The sequence below is a fragment of the Hippichthys cyanospilos genome, chromosome 13, assembly GCF_059441005.1.
Source record: "Hippichthys cyanospilos isolate Australia breed blue-spotted pipefish chromosome 13, RoL_Hcya_1.0, whole genome shotgun sequence".
In the NCBI taxonomy this organism is placed as follows: Eukaryota; Metazoa; Chordata; class Actinopteri; order Syngnathiformes; family Syngnathidae; genus Hippichthys; species Hippichthys cyanospilos.
Window position 1 is genome coordinate 8,912,480 of NC_142381.1, and position 21,382 is coordinate 8,933,861.

The window sequence follows — 21,382 nt, forward strand, 5'->3', positions numbered from 1 at the left end:
ACTTGACTCCATCCTCTCTCTACATGTCAACCCCAAGCACCCAGGTCCTGCCTCACATCCACAGAAACATACGCTGAATTTCCATTTCTCACTTTGCTGGTGTCGTGCAGCCTTCCCCGAGCTATGTGGAGCACACACACATAGAAACATGCTGCACGCAAGGGGGGATTAAAAGTGACTGGTCGACTTGCTGAGAGCCACCGGGTGGGCCCATTTGAAGCCAGGATGGGGTCAGACTTCAGGGGGAATTTGTATCTATAACCTCCAAGAACCTTGAATGTGGATGCGTGGCGGTGCTGACAGGCACATTCAGGCTGAGCTGTGACCACCGATAGATGGAGAGAGAGAGAGAAGAAGAAAGAATGTGCCAGACAGTGCTCTTGCTATGGGGAGAAGACAAGGAGTTCACTTTTCCAAAACACATCAACTTGTCTAAATTGGGTGAACTATAGACATGTTGCAACATTATTATGGGGAATATGTAGCATTAAATTCAAATGTCTATGTTGAGAACCTTTTATGAATTTCATGTTGGTTTCGTGTTGTTTATCTCTTTATTATCACATCTAAAGCTTTTAGAGAAAAGATGGCAACCATTTTTTTCCTTTTTATATTTGGATCCATTGTGTTATTGCGGCAGATGAAAAGATTGATGGAGGGAGAGAAAGACTGAAATGTGACAACAAAAGTGGCTTCACTCATTTATTTTTCTTTAACAGACTTTAACTGATGCAGATGTAACCATTTATCTTCGGCTGTAATTGAAGTGCTGGCTGCAACCTTCAGTTTCGAACATCAGGAGGAAAGGTTTGGTTATCGTTTGTCAAATAATTACAAGATAATATAAAAATAAAAAATCAATCATCTTGTCCCTCACAGACTTGCTCAAATGCGGGGATTTCTCGAGTTTAGTTTGGTAAAGGGCTAAGCGATGGATCGCTACATCAACGTTTGTGTTGCTATCGTTAACTGTGGCTGGAGTTGCAGCTGGGTGCTTTGCATTTATGTGGTGGGCTAAACTTGAGCTGCTTCTGTGGTAAGCAAACTCATTGCAAAAATACATACAATATCACTCTACCTTTATCAAACATTGCCATTGGGCAACATTACCTTTCATTAGACCGACAATTGTCATATTCTCCTCCATTTTCACTCTTGTTCTCCGAGCCTATCAGGGTATGCTGGACACAATGACAGCCAATCAGTGTCCACTTCAATTGTGTGATTGACTTTTGTTTTCCAACCCTTAACTTAAGCACTAGAAGCCCAATGCACAAACATGCATCCAATCAGCAAACAGAAAGCATCAAGATTACAAATCAGAATGAACCAATTAAAAACAATGCTTCAACTACAACTAAAATTATTTGATCACAATTCATCTCTTATTTTCAAACCTCTAAATCCACAATGGTATGATGAGTATTATGTTGGCCAAAAGTACACAAACAGTAGCAAAAACCAAAGACATTGAAACAGCAATCTACATTAATCAGTGGCGCAGTGAATAGCATGACCGCCTCACAGATAAGGGACCCGAGTTTGAATCCAGCTGGCTCCGGCCTTCTTGCGTGGAGTTTGAATGTTCTCCTGAGCCCGCGTGGATTCTCACCAGTCAGTATTTAATTAAGGCTAAGTTCTACCATTTGGGTCCCATATGCATGCAATATTAAGATTTGGAAAATACTTTGTGCATAATCAAAGAGTGTAATGTGTGCATGAATCAAATATAATACAGTCCTACTTTAACACTGATTTAATAGCTAAGCAAGACCTATTTCACACGCTTTCACTTGAGTGCAGCTTGGTGTAATTTTCTCTCATTACTTAGTCACTGTAGCTAATGCTATGTGATGCTTGAAAAAGTTAATGGGGTTTATAATGCGTTTTGGAGGAGAGATTTCTGATATTACTGTGGACGTTATTTTTTTTCCACAGAACTCTAACAAACTGACACATGTTTTATTTCCAAGTTGAGTTTCCATTATGTTATCCAAAGTGTTTTTAATCATGGGTTTCTTGCTCTGTCGTTCGTGTGATGATAATTCTGCTCATTGTGACGACGAAGCATACCAATATGAAGAAGTCGTGTCTCCTGTTCAATCCATGCATTTCTCACCTTTATTCCACAAACATTTCTACAAGGGTACATAAGGTGTTTGGAGAGAAAAAGAAAAGAAAAAACAGGCTGTGTTTCATATGATCCAGCTGTCAGAATTACAGTACCTAAATGTGAAAGATGATGCTGTCAATTTATAAAAAGTAGCATGTTTTTGTTTTTACCCATATTGACCTAAATATTCAGTTTGTGTGATAGATTGTTCAATTGATTTTTAGCATCGACTTGTGAACAACAATTTAAGATACAAGCACTTAATTATGGCAGTGGAATCAACTCATCTCACTTCACAACAAGCAGCAGTTTGGCACATAAGAAGAGGCTTCATGCTACATTATTTGCTGCCACTTCCACTTGAAGTTGACCATGAGATAAAACATAAAACAAAGGACACATTATAGATTAAAAACAGCCACTTAGTTTTGCAACACAATGTCGACTGAATTAAAGCAAAAATCTGTCAAAAAAGTTTCACTTTTCATTCTGCTTGTCAAAATTGTATGCCTTTCTCAATTGCAATATTAGTGCTTTTTTATTATCATTAAAATCACATTACAAAAGTTTTTGTTAAGGTTTTTGGCGAAATGGGAACAAATTAATGGTACTGTATCTCATGTCATGTCATGAGTCATGTCATTGGGGATAGATTATTTAATGATATGAATGTTTTGACTGATTTAAATTTAACTGGTATGTGAAAGCAATTACTGCTTTAGGATTGGAACCCTTAAAAAGGCCTGGAAGAGCCTTTACAACAACTTTTAAGTTGGAGATATCCGACTGGTGGTCAAATCAAAAGCAGTACTTATTACAACTACAATCTTACAGTAATATACCATAACAATAACTTAGGGGACATTTTGGAAGAAAATAAATGAAAAGGATAAACGCCATGTGTCTTAGGGAAGACAAGGTGATAACAGTTGCATTTCAGGACAAAATCATTGAAAAGAAAAACAGATGTTATTTTCTCATGGACAGTTTTGGAAGAAGCACACAAGATGGCTTGCGTGCACGTCATTGGGGTGAGGCACGGGGTGATTCTGGAATTCTGGGTAAGTCAAGTGTAGGGATGTGCAGCTGACAGCGAGAGGTGACGACTGATGGTGCCGGGGAGGAACAAGAGAGGGGAAAGAAGACGACTGTCCAACATGTGATGTGAAAGACCTGCAGGATATTTTTTTTTTCCTACAGTGGAGACTTGTGAATGTGTCTTTCATTTAAAAAAGCTGATAAGCGGCTGGAGGAAGAGCCCCAATGTTCCCAGTACACAAACCATCACAAACACCCAAAGGAAGATCCTGTCAATAACCATCGCGACATACTTCCAGTCGTCTTCCACCTGAGGACAAGGAAAGAAATTAGAGGCAGATTGTTATACACTAAACAGTGGGGATTCCTTTGCAAATTAAGAGCAAATTAATTTGAACATGAACAACCTAACTGCTAAAGTGTGTTCTAGTAGCCCCTTTCTGAAACTGTACGGCTTTGTTATGGTTTATACTAATATGCATAGTTAAAAATAAAACAGATGACGTTAAACGACTATCTTCTAGAGTTGGTGAATGTTTTGCTTTGGTTACGGCATAGATGGCAGTTAAAAAAAGTCACAGATCGTACAGCTTTGAAAAAAGGTTGAAAACCTTTGCACTAATACTCATTAGAAACAGCAATTGAAATATATAAAATGTAAGCTGTGTACAGTCATATTTGGTCTAAGTGAATCCATGCATGTTTACGGTTCGGTGCAACTTGTAATGTTACCTTTAACATATCCATCAAATGTTTTGAATGCCAGCAGCAACCCTAGCATGCGTTATTTCTATTTCTATCAATGTGCCGTAAAAGATTCCTTTTATAAAAGCAGAGGTAGACTTACTTGAACCAATAAAGCAAGTCCCCTAGTGTGGAACCGGGACACATGTGGACCAAATAAATGTCAAGCTTTTGAGGTGGCTGCACATGTAAGTATAGTTAGTTTTAGCACTCGAGCTACAGTATACTGCTATGAGGTCAAAGCATATGTGTATGTGTGTGTGCGTGTGTGTGTGTGTGTGTGTGTGTGCATGCGTGCGCTTGCTTCTGGTTTACTCTTTGATCATTCAGGTGTGTACAATCGGATCAAGTCTGCTGTGGCCATAATGCTATTGTCGTGCCCAGAAAGGAGCCTGCATGGCTATTCACAGCCAGATCGCGTTGTTAAAAAGAAAAGATGGCGCAACAAACGTATCAGGACCATCCAGAGTGTGAGGACGAGATAGGAGAAGCCTTTCATACAAGGAGCTTTTCTCTCCTTTTATAGCCCCATGCTAACTCGCAGCATAGAAACACACAGAGGGTAAAGTACTCTGGGGGTTTGACTCAGTGTGTATTTTTCTGGTTCTATGATGATGTATTTATACAGTGAAGCGGAACTCAATGTGTTTGTCCTCTGCTCCCTTGTTGGAATTTTAAATCTTTGAAGAGGGTGCTATCAAAAGTTCATCACACCAAGAAAAAAATGATATTTTAAAAACAATTACCACCATTTTCCACCTGTAAAACTAAAATAAATGTTCACATCGGGAAGTGAAAACAACTGAAATGATGTGTGCACATCACATATCAGAGGTAGGGAAATTCAGAATTGAGGAAACTGTTCCTTAATTTTTCCAGTTTTCCAGTTAGAAGATTGTGAGCCAGACACTCCAACATCTCTAGTAAAAATGTTGTTTCATTTTTAGGGAAATTCTAAAAATATGAAAAAAAAAATTATCGTGGCCATTCTTAAAAGGACACTTGGTCAGGGAAATTGATTTGACCTGAACTTGGACTAGAGTGTGGACTTGGAAACTTTGGCCACTTCAAATGAAATCCACCCACCCATCCATTTTCTAAAGCTGCTTATCTTCACTAGGGTTGCTGGCTTGCTGGTGCCTACCTCAGCCATCTTCGAGCAGTGGGTGAGGCACACCCTGGACTTGTCACAATCAAATAAACAATAATCAAAACTTGTGGATCAAAGACTTGAGAAATGACTTGGACTAGACCTTTGATATGTGCAACCACATTATTTCAGTAATATATTGTCAAATAAATGTCTCAAATAAATCAACTAAAAGAATTATAAAAATAAATTATAGATATAATAAAAAAAAAAAAAACTTAAATGACACACAGATTGAGCATTGTATTTGAACATACCTCTTTGGCTTTGTTGCGAGTCCTCATGTTCTCTGCGATGTATTTCACACTTTCAATGGCCTGCTTGACCTCAGGCGAAATGACGGAGAATGCCACCACAGCATTGACTTGAGAGGGGGAGTTCAAGGCCCTTGTCAGTTTGGGCAACTCTGACTCTGGGGGTCTCTGGGTCTGAGGGCCCTGAGATGCAGGGGCCACCTTGGGAGGCGGGACAGGTGTCGGCACCTCCTTGCCTCTGTATGGGCATCTTCTGTTCATATCCCGCTTATTGTCGCGGTTCATCTCGCCGTACTCGATACAGTTCATGGAGCCGCCCATTGTAGCGGCTCCCCCTCCACCTGCCCCACCATCCAGCGGTGGGCACGCCACACCCCCCGTGATACCCCCAACGCTCACACTTCCTGATCCACTTCCGACGCTGTTCTTCCTCTTTTTGTTACCTCCGCCGCTCCCTCCTCCCCCAGCCCCGGCTGCGATGGCGCCGGACGAGCCGCTTTGGTCGATCGGCCGCCTCATCAGCATGACTCTCGGCAGCACCCCGAGGAACACGGACCTCACCCACTCGGGCATGGTGTGAGTCATGGGGGTGCGGTAGTGAACGTTCAGCACGAACACGGTGATGACAATGCTGAGCGTGACAAAAATCATGGTGAAGAGGAGGTACTCGCCGATCAGCGGGATGACAAGCGACGTGGAGGGGATGGTCTCCGTGATGACCAGCAGGAACACGGTGAGGGAGAGCAGGACGGAGATGCATAGGGTGACCTTCTCGCCGCAGTCGGACGGAAGGTAGAAGACCAGCACGGTGAGGAAGGAGATGAGGAGACAGGGGATGATGAGGTTGATGGTGTAGAACAGCGGCAGGCGGCGGATGTAGAACGAGTAGGTGATATCTGGGTAGATCTCCTCGCAGCAATTATACTTGATGTCGTGCTTGTAACCAGGTGCGTCAATGATCTCCCATTCCCCGCTTTCCCAGAAGTCTTTGAGGTTGACCTAGGGCATAGGAAATTTGAATTAAACAGAAGCCACATAATGTTTCTCCAGATCTTTATTGGTCTGGCCCATTTGACGGAATACAATTTGATTCTGCATACCTTTGAGCCAATGAGCACCAGGTCAATCTTGGCCTTGTCATAGGTCCATGAGCCAAATTTCATGGAGCAGTTCTGGTAGTCAAAAGGGAAGTAGGTGATATCCATGGGGCAGGAAGATTTAAAGATAGCCGGAGGAACCCAAGTGATGGTGCCATCAAACTTCAAGAGAGCCTTGGTTTTGTCCTCCACCAGAAAATCCCCCACAGCACTGCAAGAGAGCAAGAAAACAAAATGTCATTTCACAAAAAGAGCTGCACAACATTTAACTGGAAAGGTCAGCATACGGAAAGCTAAATACAAAAATGAAGCCTTTAGTTTATTAAAATGCGTTAGCGAAGCAAATCCTCTTCAGCGGTCAGAATAAGCATGCAATGACTGAGTATGTGATCTAATCAGGGTGAAATCTGTTGTGTCTAAAAATGGAAAATGAAACACACAGCACTCTTCTCTCATTTTGTAGACAGATGAGACATGAAACAACCATGAGCCAACCGTAAAAATTGTGTTCCCTTCAATTTAATCGTTGTGCCGCATCCTTTAAAATTTGGCTCGGTGACATAAATATTGCAGTTCACGTCCCCTTACAAATATGCATCAAAAACATAGTGTTTGCCAATAATAAACCTGTCATGGATGAAAAAGGAGCGAGGAAACAACATCTAATATCTTCAGGACTAAATATATTTGGCAAATTGTTTATGTCCGATGTTTGAAGCGCCATATTCACACATGCTCTAACTATTACCGCCTCTACTAAATACATGCAAAGGAACTTTCAGTACACAATTTATCTTCCCTTCAACAATGCAGTCTGACGTACTGTCATGACAAATATGATCAAAACATCAAACCAACTGATAACTCGAACTTACTTGTTGTATAAAACAATGTCCGGCCTCCATATCTTATTCGATGGAACTCGGATGAACTCAATTCCATCATACTCGACCGGTGCCCATCTCAGTTTGTAATCATTCCAAACCTTGGCAGGAGAAAAAAAATGATAATAATGATTTTTTTTTTTTTTTTTTTGTTACAGAAGTACTTGTCAATAATGAGAAACATCAATAAGGCTGATGCATGAGTGCAACTCACATGTCTTAGCCAAAGATTGGTTTCCATGATTTGATTCACTTCATCCTGACGAGAAAATGTTATTCATGTAGGCTTATCAAACATATTTCAGCTTTTTTCTTCATAATGACATTTAAAATTCTCTTACCACTTTGACCAGTTGAGAGATGGATACCTCAAACTCCACCGTGACCGGATCGGACACATTCTCCACTGGTCGGATGAACTGGTTGTACCTTCGGAACAATCTCCGAAATAAACGGTCCTCTGCTTTGGATGTAAAACAGCCTAATGAAAGAAATGTAAAAACAACTTTGAATATCATTGATAAAATGGAACTATAGTATGTAGTCCCACAAACATTCACTAAATTCAATCACGTTCTGTCTCTGACTGAAGAAGTATATACATGAAGACTGTAAGGCTGTATTGAAGGTCACAGTGTGGAAAAGTGCCAGAAGTAACACTGCTACACGGGATGGCATACAGACCCCCCTCACGCCTGTCCGAGCAGAAAATGTTGCCTCGCTTGGGACAGTGAACACTCACACCACCAGCACACTGCGCCAGTGTCCTAACAAAGCTGCAAAGCCTCCACATAGACAAACATGAGTCATCAACATTAGTTATCCATATCCAACCCCATTAGCTCTAACATGATTCATGATGGGAAATACGGAAGATTTCGAAGGTCAGCAATCAGTCAACAAAGCATGCCTTTCCCGACCATGCATTGTGCAATGGGATACAGTGACCTTGCGTCAGTGCGAATACTCGAAAATCAATCCAAGCAAACATACAGTAGGCAAACAATAAATTATCAAGCAGTGTTACTTAAAGGTTGATGCTTCCACCAAGGCTTTTATCTGAAAATGGTGCTTGCAAAATTCAGCCCCATCCAAAGTGGGACCCGATCTGTACTTCCAGTGCTGCACTGAGCGCTATATACATATATATATATATATATATATATATATATATATATATATGGAGGTGAAAGTGCTTCACCGAAAGGGCAACTGGAGCATAACCCCATGCAAACACAAAAAGCTACATTCCCAGTCACCAAAGAATAAATAAAACATGCAGCTTTCATAGGATATTTTCTTGCATGGCTTCAAAACGAGACTATGCGAGGCATTATTTAAACCCCATTTAATATATTATCATCGTTAATCCTCTTATGGATTTTCATTGTGTTAAAGTGCTGCATCGACGCATCATTGTTGGTTTTACAATGCTATAGATAGCGATTAATAAACAACAAACGCACATAAAGCCGAGTCTACCGAGGCCTGAACTGTCCAAACTTGGAACAACTTCTTTATGACTTTAGAGGCTAAAAGTCATAAAGAAGTTGTACCTTTATTGCCCCAGGGATCACACATGATGTCACGAAGCAGACATCCTACATTAAAGGTTGCATTGTTGTGTACGCATCTGGCTCTTGGCTCGTGTTCCTCCTCTAGTCTGACCTGTCCAGGGAAATAACAGGAGAGATTTATTTGAACGGTTACCATACCGACACTTCAATCTGAAGTGTACCAAGAAAGATTAAAGGGTAGGACAGGAGGGAGGCTGAGAAAACAAGTATTTCAATGCAACGTTCAACTAGATGTCACAGTATTGGGGGATTAACTTCCGTTACTGGGAAGATGCAGTCGAGGGAAACACAACCTTAAAACAGGAACAAATAATGATTAAACTATTTCAATTTCTATATATAGTCTCGACTTGATATCGAAATTTTTGACTACCGTGTCCACTATGTCCATGATTTTGTATTCAAAATAACATTTCTTGATAAAAAATAAATAATTGTTGTTTGAATATATATATATATATATATATATATATATATATATATATATATATATACACACACACACACACACACACACACACACACACACACACACAATAAATCAATAAATGCGTGATTAGTCAACTCTTGGTGCTCTTAAACTATTCTATTTTAGTATCTAGGAAATGTTGGCACATAGTGAAATGGCTTTCGAGAAGTTTTCTGGGGTCACTGCCGAGGCGAGCTGAGTCTTCCGGAGTAATGAAACAGTCACCCTCCTGAGACACTAGTGCAATCTCAGTGCCCGCTACCTGCTTTTAAAAGACTTGGTGCACTCCCACAACCTTACCTAAGCCTCTAATTGGGTGAGGGGGAAGCCGAGCAATTATAATCAGTCAATTAATTGGACCTTGTGTTCATTCTTGAAAAATAAGTTGAACTTTATTTTTAATTCTCATTATTCCCCCTTCCGCGTAGTACTTAAGTAGTGATAAAACAAAGTTAATTATAACCTTCGGCCTCTGTTCAGCCTGCGTCCAACTTTTTACGTTATGGAACATAGTGGCATATTAATGAAGGATTTTAGAAAGCAGTTTGGTTTGTGCAACTTCAAGAGGGTATTTATGAAGGCACATGACAGCAACTCAGTTGGTGATAAAACATTCATGACTTTAGATGTTTTATGAAGATTTGATAACAGCTCAACGTGATTCAGTGTGACTTAGCTCCAGATGTGATCAAAAGCAATTTTGAGAACCCAAAAGAGGGCTTAAACGGGATGGAAAGTGTTATGTGGGGGAAATACTGTCCAATAATAACTTTAGTGAATATCTTTTTCCATTTGCTGTCACCTGAAACTGACAACACCAGTGCTCAAGGTTCTGGTAACAACCAATCATTGATCACTTGTTTGGTGATGCTATCTTCACAAGCTGAGCTGTGATTGGTCCTTACTGAGCCTTCAACCCATGTGATGTCATTTCAGTTGGCAGAAAGTGGCAAAATATGTTTTTAAAGGTATCAAGAGTATGTGAAAAAGATTTTAATCCGCTAATTATTTAAAAACAAATTGATATCATGTCACTGCTGAAAATGTCTTGATAAGTGGTCTGTCCCTTTAATGTGCAGTAATGCACATTATAAGCAGGTGCAAATGATAACCCTGTGCACCCTTCATAATTAAAGTTCCAAAAATAGACCTGGTCATTGGTGTGCCTTACGGTCCCAAAAATACAATACTGGTGCATTTATTTGATTTAAATGAAAACAGACTGCTCTACAGTTGTGTTGATGTTGTATGAATAGCTCATGTTTAGGAACGTTCTCACACCTACAGTTTGCTGGACCTCTGCATGGACTCAGGTTAGACCTGGTATTGGTCATTTTGCAGCCAAGCGGGCTGGTAATAAGAAAGGGAGATTTGTGGGAACAGTCCTAGCTGGCTTTAATCATGTCCAACGAAAAGTGACTCATATCATTTCCTTTAAATGCAACACTACTCGTTATGAAGTGGGCACTTAGGGTTATAGAAATAATACACTGTAATACAATGATTATGAGTGTTTATGAATTGAATATCTCCTGTTAGACCGTTCATCTACCCTGCACCAGAGTGAGATGTTGTCTAGACGGGCATAAGGTTTACATTGCCTTTTGCCACCAAATTGTCACGTTGCCAAGCACACTCTACCAATACTCTCTAATGCCATTTTAGCAAAGACTGGTCCGCTGAATTGGCAGACTCAAATAGCAAGCCTTTCACTCTTCCAAAACTCAGGATTTGCCACCATTTACTCCAAGATGCAAAAGCCCTTTCCATGAAAATTGTGCCCAGAGAGTTTGCTTTCTTTGGTCCAAATCACATGGTGGGTATGACTCTCGACCCCTCTAAAACTGTCAGTGTGAATGTGAAAAGCAGTCTATGTGCCCCGTGATTATCCAGCAACCGTTTCATGGAATACCGTGCCCATCTCGCCCAAAGTCAGCTGAGATAGACTCCGACTTATCCACGACCCTAATGAGAACAACTGATGGAGAAAATGTATGCATGGATGACACCTATTCCAGGCACATAGTTCATAAATGTACGATTTTCAATTTTTAAATCAGCCCGAATTATCACAGAGAATTTTGTTAATAAGAATGGGCATGACGGGAACAGACGCGGACGTGATGACAAAGTGACGGAGTCTTTGTTCTCAGGGGAATGAAAACGAGTTGAGCAGTCACGCGTGTTCGGCCTCAAATAGCCACAATGATTGAGAATTATCCAGTGTGCCTCCATATCTCGTGGCTCCAGGAACCCAAAGAGCCAAAGCCTGTGGGAGGCTCTTTGATCAGGCATGTGCTTAACAGGATGAGGCTGGGAGCGAGCGCTGGACACTCTGAAGAAACTAATTACCCTCCAATAATACACGGTTGACACTGTATGCATGTGTGTGTGGACAAGAGGAAAAGAGAGAGTGTCAGCAATGAAGAGGTTTGAAGGCTTTTTGATGTCCAGCTTGTGACATGTTGAACGATGTAAAAGTGCGTCAACCCACTCACTTCAATACATGGTCCATGGCTCTCTACATAGGTGCTCCTATATGTGTGTGTACGTGTGTTTTGGGCAACGCACATCCTCTCACCTCTGCCTCAAACAGCATGTGATTTTTGTTTCAGTGATGCATGAAATCAGTGGCCTCTTGGTCGCATGCTTTCATCTCAGAAAAGGTGATGTCTGATACGCTGCGAATGTTAATTTAGCATACAAAGATGATGTCTACGAGCCAAAATGTTTGGGACTTGTTTTGTTTTGTTTTTTAAACCAGCAAGCCTGAACCATTTATTATACCCCAATATAACAATGTGAAAACTGTTTTTTATTTATTTATTTATTTTACTAAGAAATTACATGTACATAAGTATTCACGGTGTTTGCTTAAAATTTTGTTGATCCACCTTTGGCAGCAATTACAGCCTCAAGTCTTTTTGAATATGATACCACAAGCTGAGCACACCTATCTTTGGGCTGTTCTGCCCTTTCTTCTTTGCAAAAATTCTCAAGATCAGATTGGATGGGATATGTCTATAAACAGCCATTTTCAGGTCTCCTCAGAGATCTTCAATCAGAGGGCTGGGCGCTGGCGGGACATTCACTGAATGGTCCTGAAGCCAATTCCTTTGTGATTTTGACTGTGTTCTTCCAGTCGTCCTGCTGAAAAATGAACCTTGCCCTGGACAGAGATCAACAGCGCTCTGGAGCAGGTTTTCATCCAAGATATCTTTGTATATTCCTGTATTCATTTTTCCTTTTATTCTGACTAAGCTGTCAGTTACTGTTGCTAAAAATCGTCCCCATAGCATGATGCTGCCACCACCATGCGTCACTGTAGGGATGGTATTGGCCTGGTGATGAGCGGTGCCTGGTTTCCTCCTGATATGATGACATGCATTCACACCATAGTTCAAATATGGTTTCATCAGACCAGGCAATTTTGTTTCTTATTGTTTGAGAATCATTGAAAGAGTTAATATTTTCTAGTTATTTGGTCAATCATTTGGCTGTTGACAAAACTAAACAGCACCAGTCTTCCTGATGGTTGAACCCAAAAGTAATATATGTATGAATGAAATAAAACGACATATTTTAAGAGCATTTGATAGAGCTACACATTTCGTGTGCAGAGAAGTCTTTGATCTTTTTGATCTGCTCCTGAAAATGGGAGCACATATAATTGTTTCATTTACCATACTGTATATTTTGTACAGCATTTCATAGTATATATTTGACATTGCGGGAAAAAAAAGCATGACATTGATGCTGTAGAGACTATAGAGGCTAACAACACCTAAGTATCTCATATGATGCGTTTGGTTTTATTCGGTTTTAACTTGTGTGATCTTGAAAGACAAGCTGTCCTTTATATGAATGTGTTGAGTCAAGTGAAAGCGTGTCCCTATCCCGTACGTGTATTGATTGTTTTGTTTGTTCCCGATGCATAACCTTCCGAGCTTCTATACATCAACTGAAAAACAAATGTGGCATGAAGTCACACAATAAGTAAGGTCACATGAGGTAAGAGACCAACACATGGCACAGAAAAAGACAGATGTAGGTTTTTTTTTTTGGTGCACTTCATCTCTGGTGAACACAGAGAGATGTGTTGGATGAGGTGAGCAGCTAGAGAGCCAAGAAGCCTTCCAGGTAAAATGTGAGGTGGAAGCAAAGAACGGGAGGGGGCGGGTGGTTGAGGATCATTAACAGAACACAGCAAAAATAAATGATGGACAAAATCATATATGAGCAAGCGAGTGTCAAAATATCCAAGGTCACCAAACCTGTCATATTCATTGCGCAACATTGCCATTAGAAACAGATAATTGAACATTTCGCTCTGGAAAATGGATGTCGCTTTTGCAGAAATCATCCATTAGCAATCCTCATATCATCATGACCTTTTGGCCCTTTTGCATTTGTATGAGAAACAGAAGACTATTATTTTGTAATTGGTCATCTATTATAGTTATTATAATCCCACTAGGGCAAATTTAATAGGGTACGTTGGGACCTCCAACACAAGGATGATTGTCATTCTCCGATCTGATATTTTTCTTCCTATCCACCTGTTTTTATTCAGATCAGGGGGTGGCCATTTTGTCACTTGGTGTCAACTGAGAAGGACATCCCAGGGCCTTAGGGCTCAGCTTGGCAATGTCACATGACCAAACCCAGAAAATAGGTGAGCCATGACGGGTGTTGCAATTACAAAGGCATAATGAAAAATTTCCCCACAGGATTCAATGAAACACTTAGTGAGCACTTATTGAAAACTTTGTTTTGACTGTCCTGAAAAATTTGTCCCGATAATTCTACAATGTCACATTTTCCAATGTCAAATAATGTAACTATCTACAGTATTTGTAATGATCTTATATGTACTTCAGTATACATGTATGATGCTACTACATATGTGACAATACATCTCTTTGAATCTTTGAATCTTTTTCTTTGATTTATGTTTAGGGATCCTTGGTTTACAACAGACTTACGTTGTAAGTACTGTAAATATGAGTGTGCAGTTCATCTGCATCAGCCAATATTAACACAGTATGAAAGTTATGACTATAAAAGCAAAATTTTGCTGGCATCAAGCCTAAATCAAATAAATCGCTTTTAGATGTATTTCCTTTTTTTTTCTTTTTTTAATTCTATACGAGTGGTCAGTCCACACGTGTTTAAACAAACAAATGATTCTCCAATCTATAGTTTTTAAATGGCTTGCTCATTTTCACGGTGCACTGCTAATGGTTGAGCAAACTTGACATTTTTGGGGTCTCCTGAAAAAGAGATGATTTATGTGATACAAGAATTCTGCTTGATGACAGTAATAAAAGGCTATGTATGTAGCTATATATCTTAAACTATAGTCCATATAATGTTTGTCTGCTGTTCAGCAGTTTTGTACCGTCATTGGGTGTTCATTTTTATGCAAGTGAGCCCATTCCGCTGTTGTGTTTTAGCTTTAACTTTTTGTTGTTATTATTGTTGTTATTATTACAAATTAAATAAATTAAGAGCGTGTATTTTGCAGATATGAACACACTTTTTCCATGTCAAAAATTACAATTTTGTCATGGTTAGGAAGTGACTCTAATTTATCCATCGTGAAGTAAAACAAAAAACACATAAATAAAACACTGGATCCACATACAATTGCCTGTTCACATTTGCAAGACTGTACCACAGTTAAGCACTTTTCACATTATTCTGCTAGCTAATGACAAACAATGAAAAAATAACCTCCACAACAATATCTACATTATCTACCATCAGCATTCTCTGTGAAAGAATCCAGGCATTATCTGCCGTCTTGGGACGAGAACGTGTTGCACTTGCAGCTGCAGCTAATGTGGCGATCACTGCTAATGTCTTCTCGTCCGTGCACTGTGGTCCAAAACTGGGTAGCCGATTACACGCATTAGCGAGTCATCAGTGTTCACATGGGCGTGACCTGACACGAAAGGTGCGTGCTAAGTTACAACCGGGAATGGCCTGTGTAATGGATCTTCATCACCTTAGAAGATTTAGACTACAAATGTTGTCTTATCGTACATTCGAGAAAAAATGAAAGTTACATCTGTGACAACCAAAAATGCAATGGAATAGTAGTATTGTGGAGAAAAGATTTTGAGAGGCGAACTTCTAAGAACATAATTGCAAATACCTGTACATTTAAAATTATTTGTCACAATACTTCTAAAAACAGCATTTTTTTTCCCAAAATGCTACAGGGTTTTGACTGGGTACTTCGTGGCATTATGGTGAAAATGACGACCCATTATCAATGTTTCCTTACATAACCAGTTATGTCAAACAAATAGGCCGAATGCTAAAACTTTTTTTGTATTTTCAGTACCCCATTGAAGTGAATGCAGTGTTTTTTTGGCTATGTTTTAGCCTGAAAGCACATTTGAATGTATTTGTTTTCCATTTTAATTTATTTTAGAATAGAATAGAATATCTTTATTGTCAGTGTATAGCTGGGTATACAGAGAGACTGAGAGGGCTGCTCCGATAGATACATTAAATTGAATAAATATTATAGAATGAAAATCGTAGTTCACAGTCTTTTACTGTGATTTTCTGTGTGTTCTTTTTTCGTTTTTATTCAGAGCATGACTAGTTCTGGAGTCTGTTTGTCCATTTTTTGTTTGTTTGTTTGTTTTAGAACTACTTTCAATAACTTTTTCTCTTCCCATTAAATGTACTCAATACACCACTTGAGAAAATCACTCTGTATTAAATCAGTCCGTCAATTAACAATTACATTAAAATAAGCCCTGCTAAACAAAAAAAAAAAGAAAAGTAAAAACTGAGACAGCTAAGAACAAATATTTGGCTTAATATAAATCACCCCTTCACAAACTTAGAAAATATGACATTATAAATGACTTGTTTAACTTCCACAAGTTTCAAATGCAAGCATAGGTTGTGTATGTGTGTGTGTGTGCATGTTGTAAGGGGTACAATGTTTTTAATTCAATACACGGGCCGAGACTTTTGCTTCTGCCTGCGGTAGTAATTCAGGATGTGTATACTATATGAAAATGATGTGGGTGTGGGTGGGAATGAGGAGTCTCAGTGGCAATAATCATACAGCAATCGTGCTAAGCAGATCCTGCAGCCCCCGCATGGGCCTTAAGCCACGCGCAAACACACGCGTTCTTACTGATTGCCTGTCAGACTTCAATGCAACTTTATTACATATGGGAGCGAAACCAGAGAGCTGCTTGCTAGCATCAAACTCACGGGAGCATTTAAGTCTGGCGCCAGAGCAAACACGTTTGGTGACGCTATGATGCAAGGGGACATCTCTTTGCAAGCAAATCTAAGTAACATGGACTTTGTGGAAACAAAGCTGTTGTAAGGGAGAAACTACAGCCAATGGTGAGTTTGCATTATGAGCACATTAACCCCTGGGTGTCTGGGGATTTTTCATTAACCTGGCTTCATTATCACCCAACTTGGGCTGACTTTGAAAGGGTCATAACATCGTCAATTGCGAATATGTTTTGACTTTCAACCCCTCAAAATGTTCAGTGGCATCAGCCCTATCCATACCAATGTATATGTACATATACATATTCCAAGCTGTTTAGTTTCCATGAATTTTCATTTTGTGAGAAAATAAAACCTTAACAGCTATTCAAAGATGCAGATTTCCACTCGCAAGGACACGACTACATGCCAAACATACATATGACAGTATATATGAGTGAATGGTCTCCACTAGCGTGCTAATGCTAATCACACTTGCCAATGGGTTAACATAAGCAAATTTTGATAGAAGATCATTTATAATGGGTTGTTCTTGCCACTCACATTGACCGAGAATGAGTAGTTATATACCCACAACTTGAAATCATATTCAACCTTAGTAGATTCTAAAATATAAATAAAATAAAATCAATATCAATGTTTTTGGAGGGTATTGACAGCATCCGGGCTTGATTATTCAACAGACTAATCAATATCATAATCCTTTTTTTTTTTTTTTTTTTTTTAAACTGATAGTGGCAGCCCTAGCTATGTATGTTAATAGAATCCAAAATGGTCAAGCCCAAAACCTAGCACAAGTTTTATGCCATCTTGGCCGGACATCCCACTAAGCTCCTTCATCATGCATACTGCTGTGGGCCGCTAAAACATTATGCAATTCAGCTGATTTCAATCACCTAATCCTAAACCTTAAGACACTTTCTCATCTTCCAAATTTGCTGAGTGCACCACAACCGACCCACCGGCTCACTCTCTTTTTTTTTTGAATGTCATAACTGCAAATATTGGCGCTTTGTATTCCGCGCACCTCCAAGCCACTAGAGTCAGATTATTCTTCAGAAATAGCTTGCCGCTACCGACTGCAGGTTCAGCGTTTCATCTCTTGTGTTGACAAATTATCCCATCATGGTTGGCAGGAGACAATATCCTCCACGGTGCACGATTCAGACCCCCCACCAAGGAGGGAGGGGGGAGGGTACGGGCTGTTATCTGTACACACAGTCCAGTTCAGATTCAACCAAAGCAACAAGGGATTGAGCAAAGAAGGTTCAGTCAAAATCCTGCTGTTTTTGTTTTGTCTTTTTCCAGGTTCAATCCAAATAACCAAGAGGACTGCAAGTCCTCTCATCCGTCTCTCTTTTGTCAGAGTACTAACTCAGACAGTCAGTGGGGGGTCCTTGGCTTCTCTGCTATGTCAAAGCTGCCTTGCTGAAATTTCCACATGCATGTGATGAGTTAAAGGCTGTGCGATTCAATGACGTGCATGTGTGAAGCACAAGGGAGTGTGAGTGTGTGTATGTGTGCGTGTGTGTGTGTGTGTGTGTGGGGGGGGGGGGGGGGCATATTTATTTCTGCACTCAGGGCTTTGAAAGTTTAAAAATATTTGCACATAGCAAAACATTCATAAGAACGAAAGTACTTCTTATCTTTGTGCTGCACTTGTCTCCTGGGAAAGGCTGAGGATCTTTCGGGAGCAACTTTTGTATGAAAAGGTATTTAGTATGAGCAGTGATTCCCCCCACAGATGCGGGAGCTGTGTCACGCTCCGCAGAGTTTGATTGACAGGCTTTCCAGCCTGCTGCTGAAGCAGTGAAAATACAGAAATTAACATTATTCCTATTTAAGGGCATTATTATATATCATCCAAGATGATCCAAGATGCTCATTATGCTCTGGGCTTCCTATTCAACAGGGAAGGCCATCTCCAGGGAAATTTGCTTTACGTGACTGTGAATTTAATGAAATTCAGGAAATTAAAATAGCACATCTGAAATGCAGAAATGGTCCTCTGGGAGCCACTTACTGTAAAGGAACCCATGAGAAAAGTAGCTATTTACTTTTAAAGCACATGGAAAAGTGGTGGAATCACAAATATTAGAAATCATTAGCGATTGCACCTTCTAAGTGAGTGATTTGAAACCCACACACTTAATGGTTCAGAGTGGTAGCCAAGTTGCCATGATAACAAATGAAACAAGCAGAAAGGAACTCAAGCAACAATGTTGGCGCTGGTGTCATTACACATGAAGATGTAAAGTGCATATCCATTTCAAAATAGCAAACTATTATAACTACCTTTCAGATCTTAGTCACAGTTGCTGAAGGACTTTCAGCTTTAGATCTAAAGGTAACAGCTTAACACATGAATACAAAATAAAAGGGCCCACAGCGTGCATGTAGCAGACACTAAATGGCCGACCCAGGCTGTAGTTAGAACTCCTGACCTCACTGAATAGGCCACGCCTTCTAAAATGAAAAATTGATGCTGCTCATACTGTATACAGTAGATGCAAGGTGTTTGAAGACTGCTATGATGTGTTCCAATGCAGCTTTATACTTAGGGTGGGAATCCTTGCCTGTCTCACAATTTGATTTGATTCTGACTTTTGGGTCTACGATTTGAATCAGAATGCATTTTTGATTCAAAACGGTTTTTGATTCAAAATTATTTGGTTGGCAGTAAATTTTACTTCCATATTTACAATGTACAAAGAATCGTTATGATCTACTCCAGTCTAGTTTGTAAGACAGAACATTTACATTTACGTAGTCACATGGAAGCTGAAGAAGTAGATTTCTTTTTTTTAATTCATAAAAATGATTGTAGTAAATCTTGAATCCTTTGTGAATTTTAGGGTACACCTCTGCTTTATAATGTTACTTTTCACATTTATTTAACAAGTCATCCACAGGATTCTCATGCACAATAGTTAGTTCGTGATGTTGAAAACTTTGATCATTGTTCAGCAATGTGAAACAAATACAACTCAAATTTGTCTTAAAATATCCTTTACACACTACAAGTTCAAATGAAAATGATAAACTTCAGAGAACATTCAAGTACTTTTTTTGACACGAGCGACAAAACAACATCTGGCCTCTGGCCTGTATGTTTCTATAGGACCTCCAACATTACAGATCGCATCAAGATCAGCCGTGTGTCTTGCATTGTATTAACGTGTTTTATACCATTTATAATCTGCATAGTAGCTCCAGGGTTGAGGTATAGATATGTTTATAAATCTACAGTGTATGCTTTCACTGGCCACAGCAGTAGGGATAGTTGTCTCTGCATGAGCGCATGTACAAAACCTCTCCAACTGCCAGAGTGATAGAAAATAATGTGACTGTGGTTCCAGTTTGCACTGGGTTTGAACTGGAGTTGACATGTGTGGAACATTTCTGGCTGATTCCCAGTAAATTTCCATGGGAATTTACAATGTGGTATTTTGGAAATACTGTAGTCCGGTCCACGTTCCACGCAAATTTAAATGGGAGTCAATGGATAAAGCAGGAATATAAAATTGCATTTTGCCATATGTGTCACAATCCAGATTTGTGTCGATTTGGGTTTTGAGTAATTTGAATTTTGTGTTATCTATTCCTTGTGTCCCATTTGTCAATGTTGCTCATTAAGTCTGATTTTGTCCACTTGTACTTGTCAACTTTGTGTTAACCAATCAGCTCACTCCAGGTGTTGTTTTTGTTTAAGTTCCTACTTTTGCACTGTCCTGATTGGCTTGTTGTCCTCGTCACGTTTTGCTGTTGTCTGTGTTTTGTCTTCAGGTTATAATGATCATGTTGAGCTTACCTTGAACATGCTTGTTTGTGCCTTAGTGTCCATTTGTCACAAAAGCCAGAGGCATCCATGCAAAATGAACTCTCCTTACCCATGTGAGAGTGCATTACTGTTCGTCCATGACTGTTTCTACTTCACTTAACTGTCGGTGCAAAAACAAAATGTTGGCTTGCACCACAAAATATAAGAACATGAAGCACAAGTCAGAATTTGATACTTCAGTCAGTACTATGCAAAAATATTTCCCTAACACTCTGAGAACAACAGCAGCAAACCATTTTTGTAACTTGTAAATGAATGTTAATTCTTATTAAGAGTTTTCAACAAGGAAACCTGGAATTTTGCAATCCATTAACCTGCAACGCGTAAAGGGTTTTTCATTTACTTTTTGTAGCCATGAAGTTCTTACCAAATTTTGACGTTCAGAAATGGTTTCCCTTTAATTTATTCTTCATGCATCAACTGATACAACTCCTCAACACCTCTTAATTAGAGTTTGGCATCCAGTTTAAGTCTGGCTACATTGTAATCATTCCTCACTGGAAAAAAAATGTGTTACTTGGATTGGACAAGAATGCACATTTTCCCTAGTTTGCATTGACAAACAAAACTACAAACAATTCCATCCATGAAATCAACTGTTAAATATGAACTCAAAGTATGGTGTCATACGTGCAAATTGCTACTTTTTGAAGGGGTTGCTATTTTTGCGATATGTGTCCATCCACCATCCAGTGCGCTTACCTTGCGCTGTCAGGAGAACCAGCAGGAGAACGACGCTTGTTTTCCCGGTAAGAATCATGGATGCATCTAGCAATGTGGGATGTTCTTGTGGCTGTCAAAAACAAAAAAAAAATGTGACGGCGATCAGATGAGATATGCTGTCAGTCACGCTTCAGCTTAAAGAAGCATTTTTCTTTTACGCGCCGCGAAAGAGAGGTTTGGACTCGCGCTGCGCTTCGCTGGACAACTTCAGCGCATC

The 21,382-nt window shown here is 39.7% G+C and overlaps 1 protein-coding gene across 1 annotated transcript; it reads right to left on the reverse strand.

Annotated features, from left to right (window-relative positions):
* Positions 1 to 2,098: 2,098 nt before the first annotated feature.
* LOC148413713 (neuronal acetylcholine receptor subunit alpha-3-like) lies at positions 2,099 to 21,382 on the reverse strand. The gene is made up of 7 exons (XM_088431376.1): positions 21,145 to 21,382; positions 7,622 to 7,761; positions 7,495 to 7,539; positions 7,272 to 7,381; positions 6,400 to 6,607; positions 5,303 to 6,298; positions 2,099 to 3,461 (listed from the first exon to the last, which is right to left on the reverse strand). Exons 1-7 carry the CDS (start codon positions 21,200 to 21,202, stop codon positions 3,336 to 3,338), a joined length of 1,683 nt encoding a protein of 560 aa, XP_088287502.1. The 5' UTR covers positions 21,203 to 21,382; the 3' UTR covers positions 2,099 to 3,335.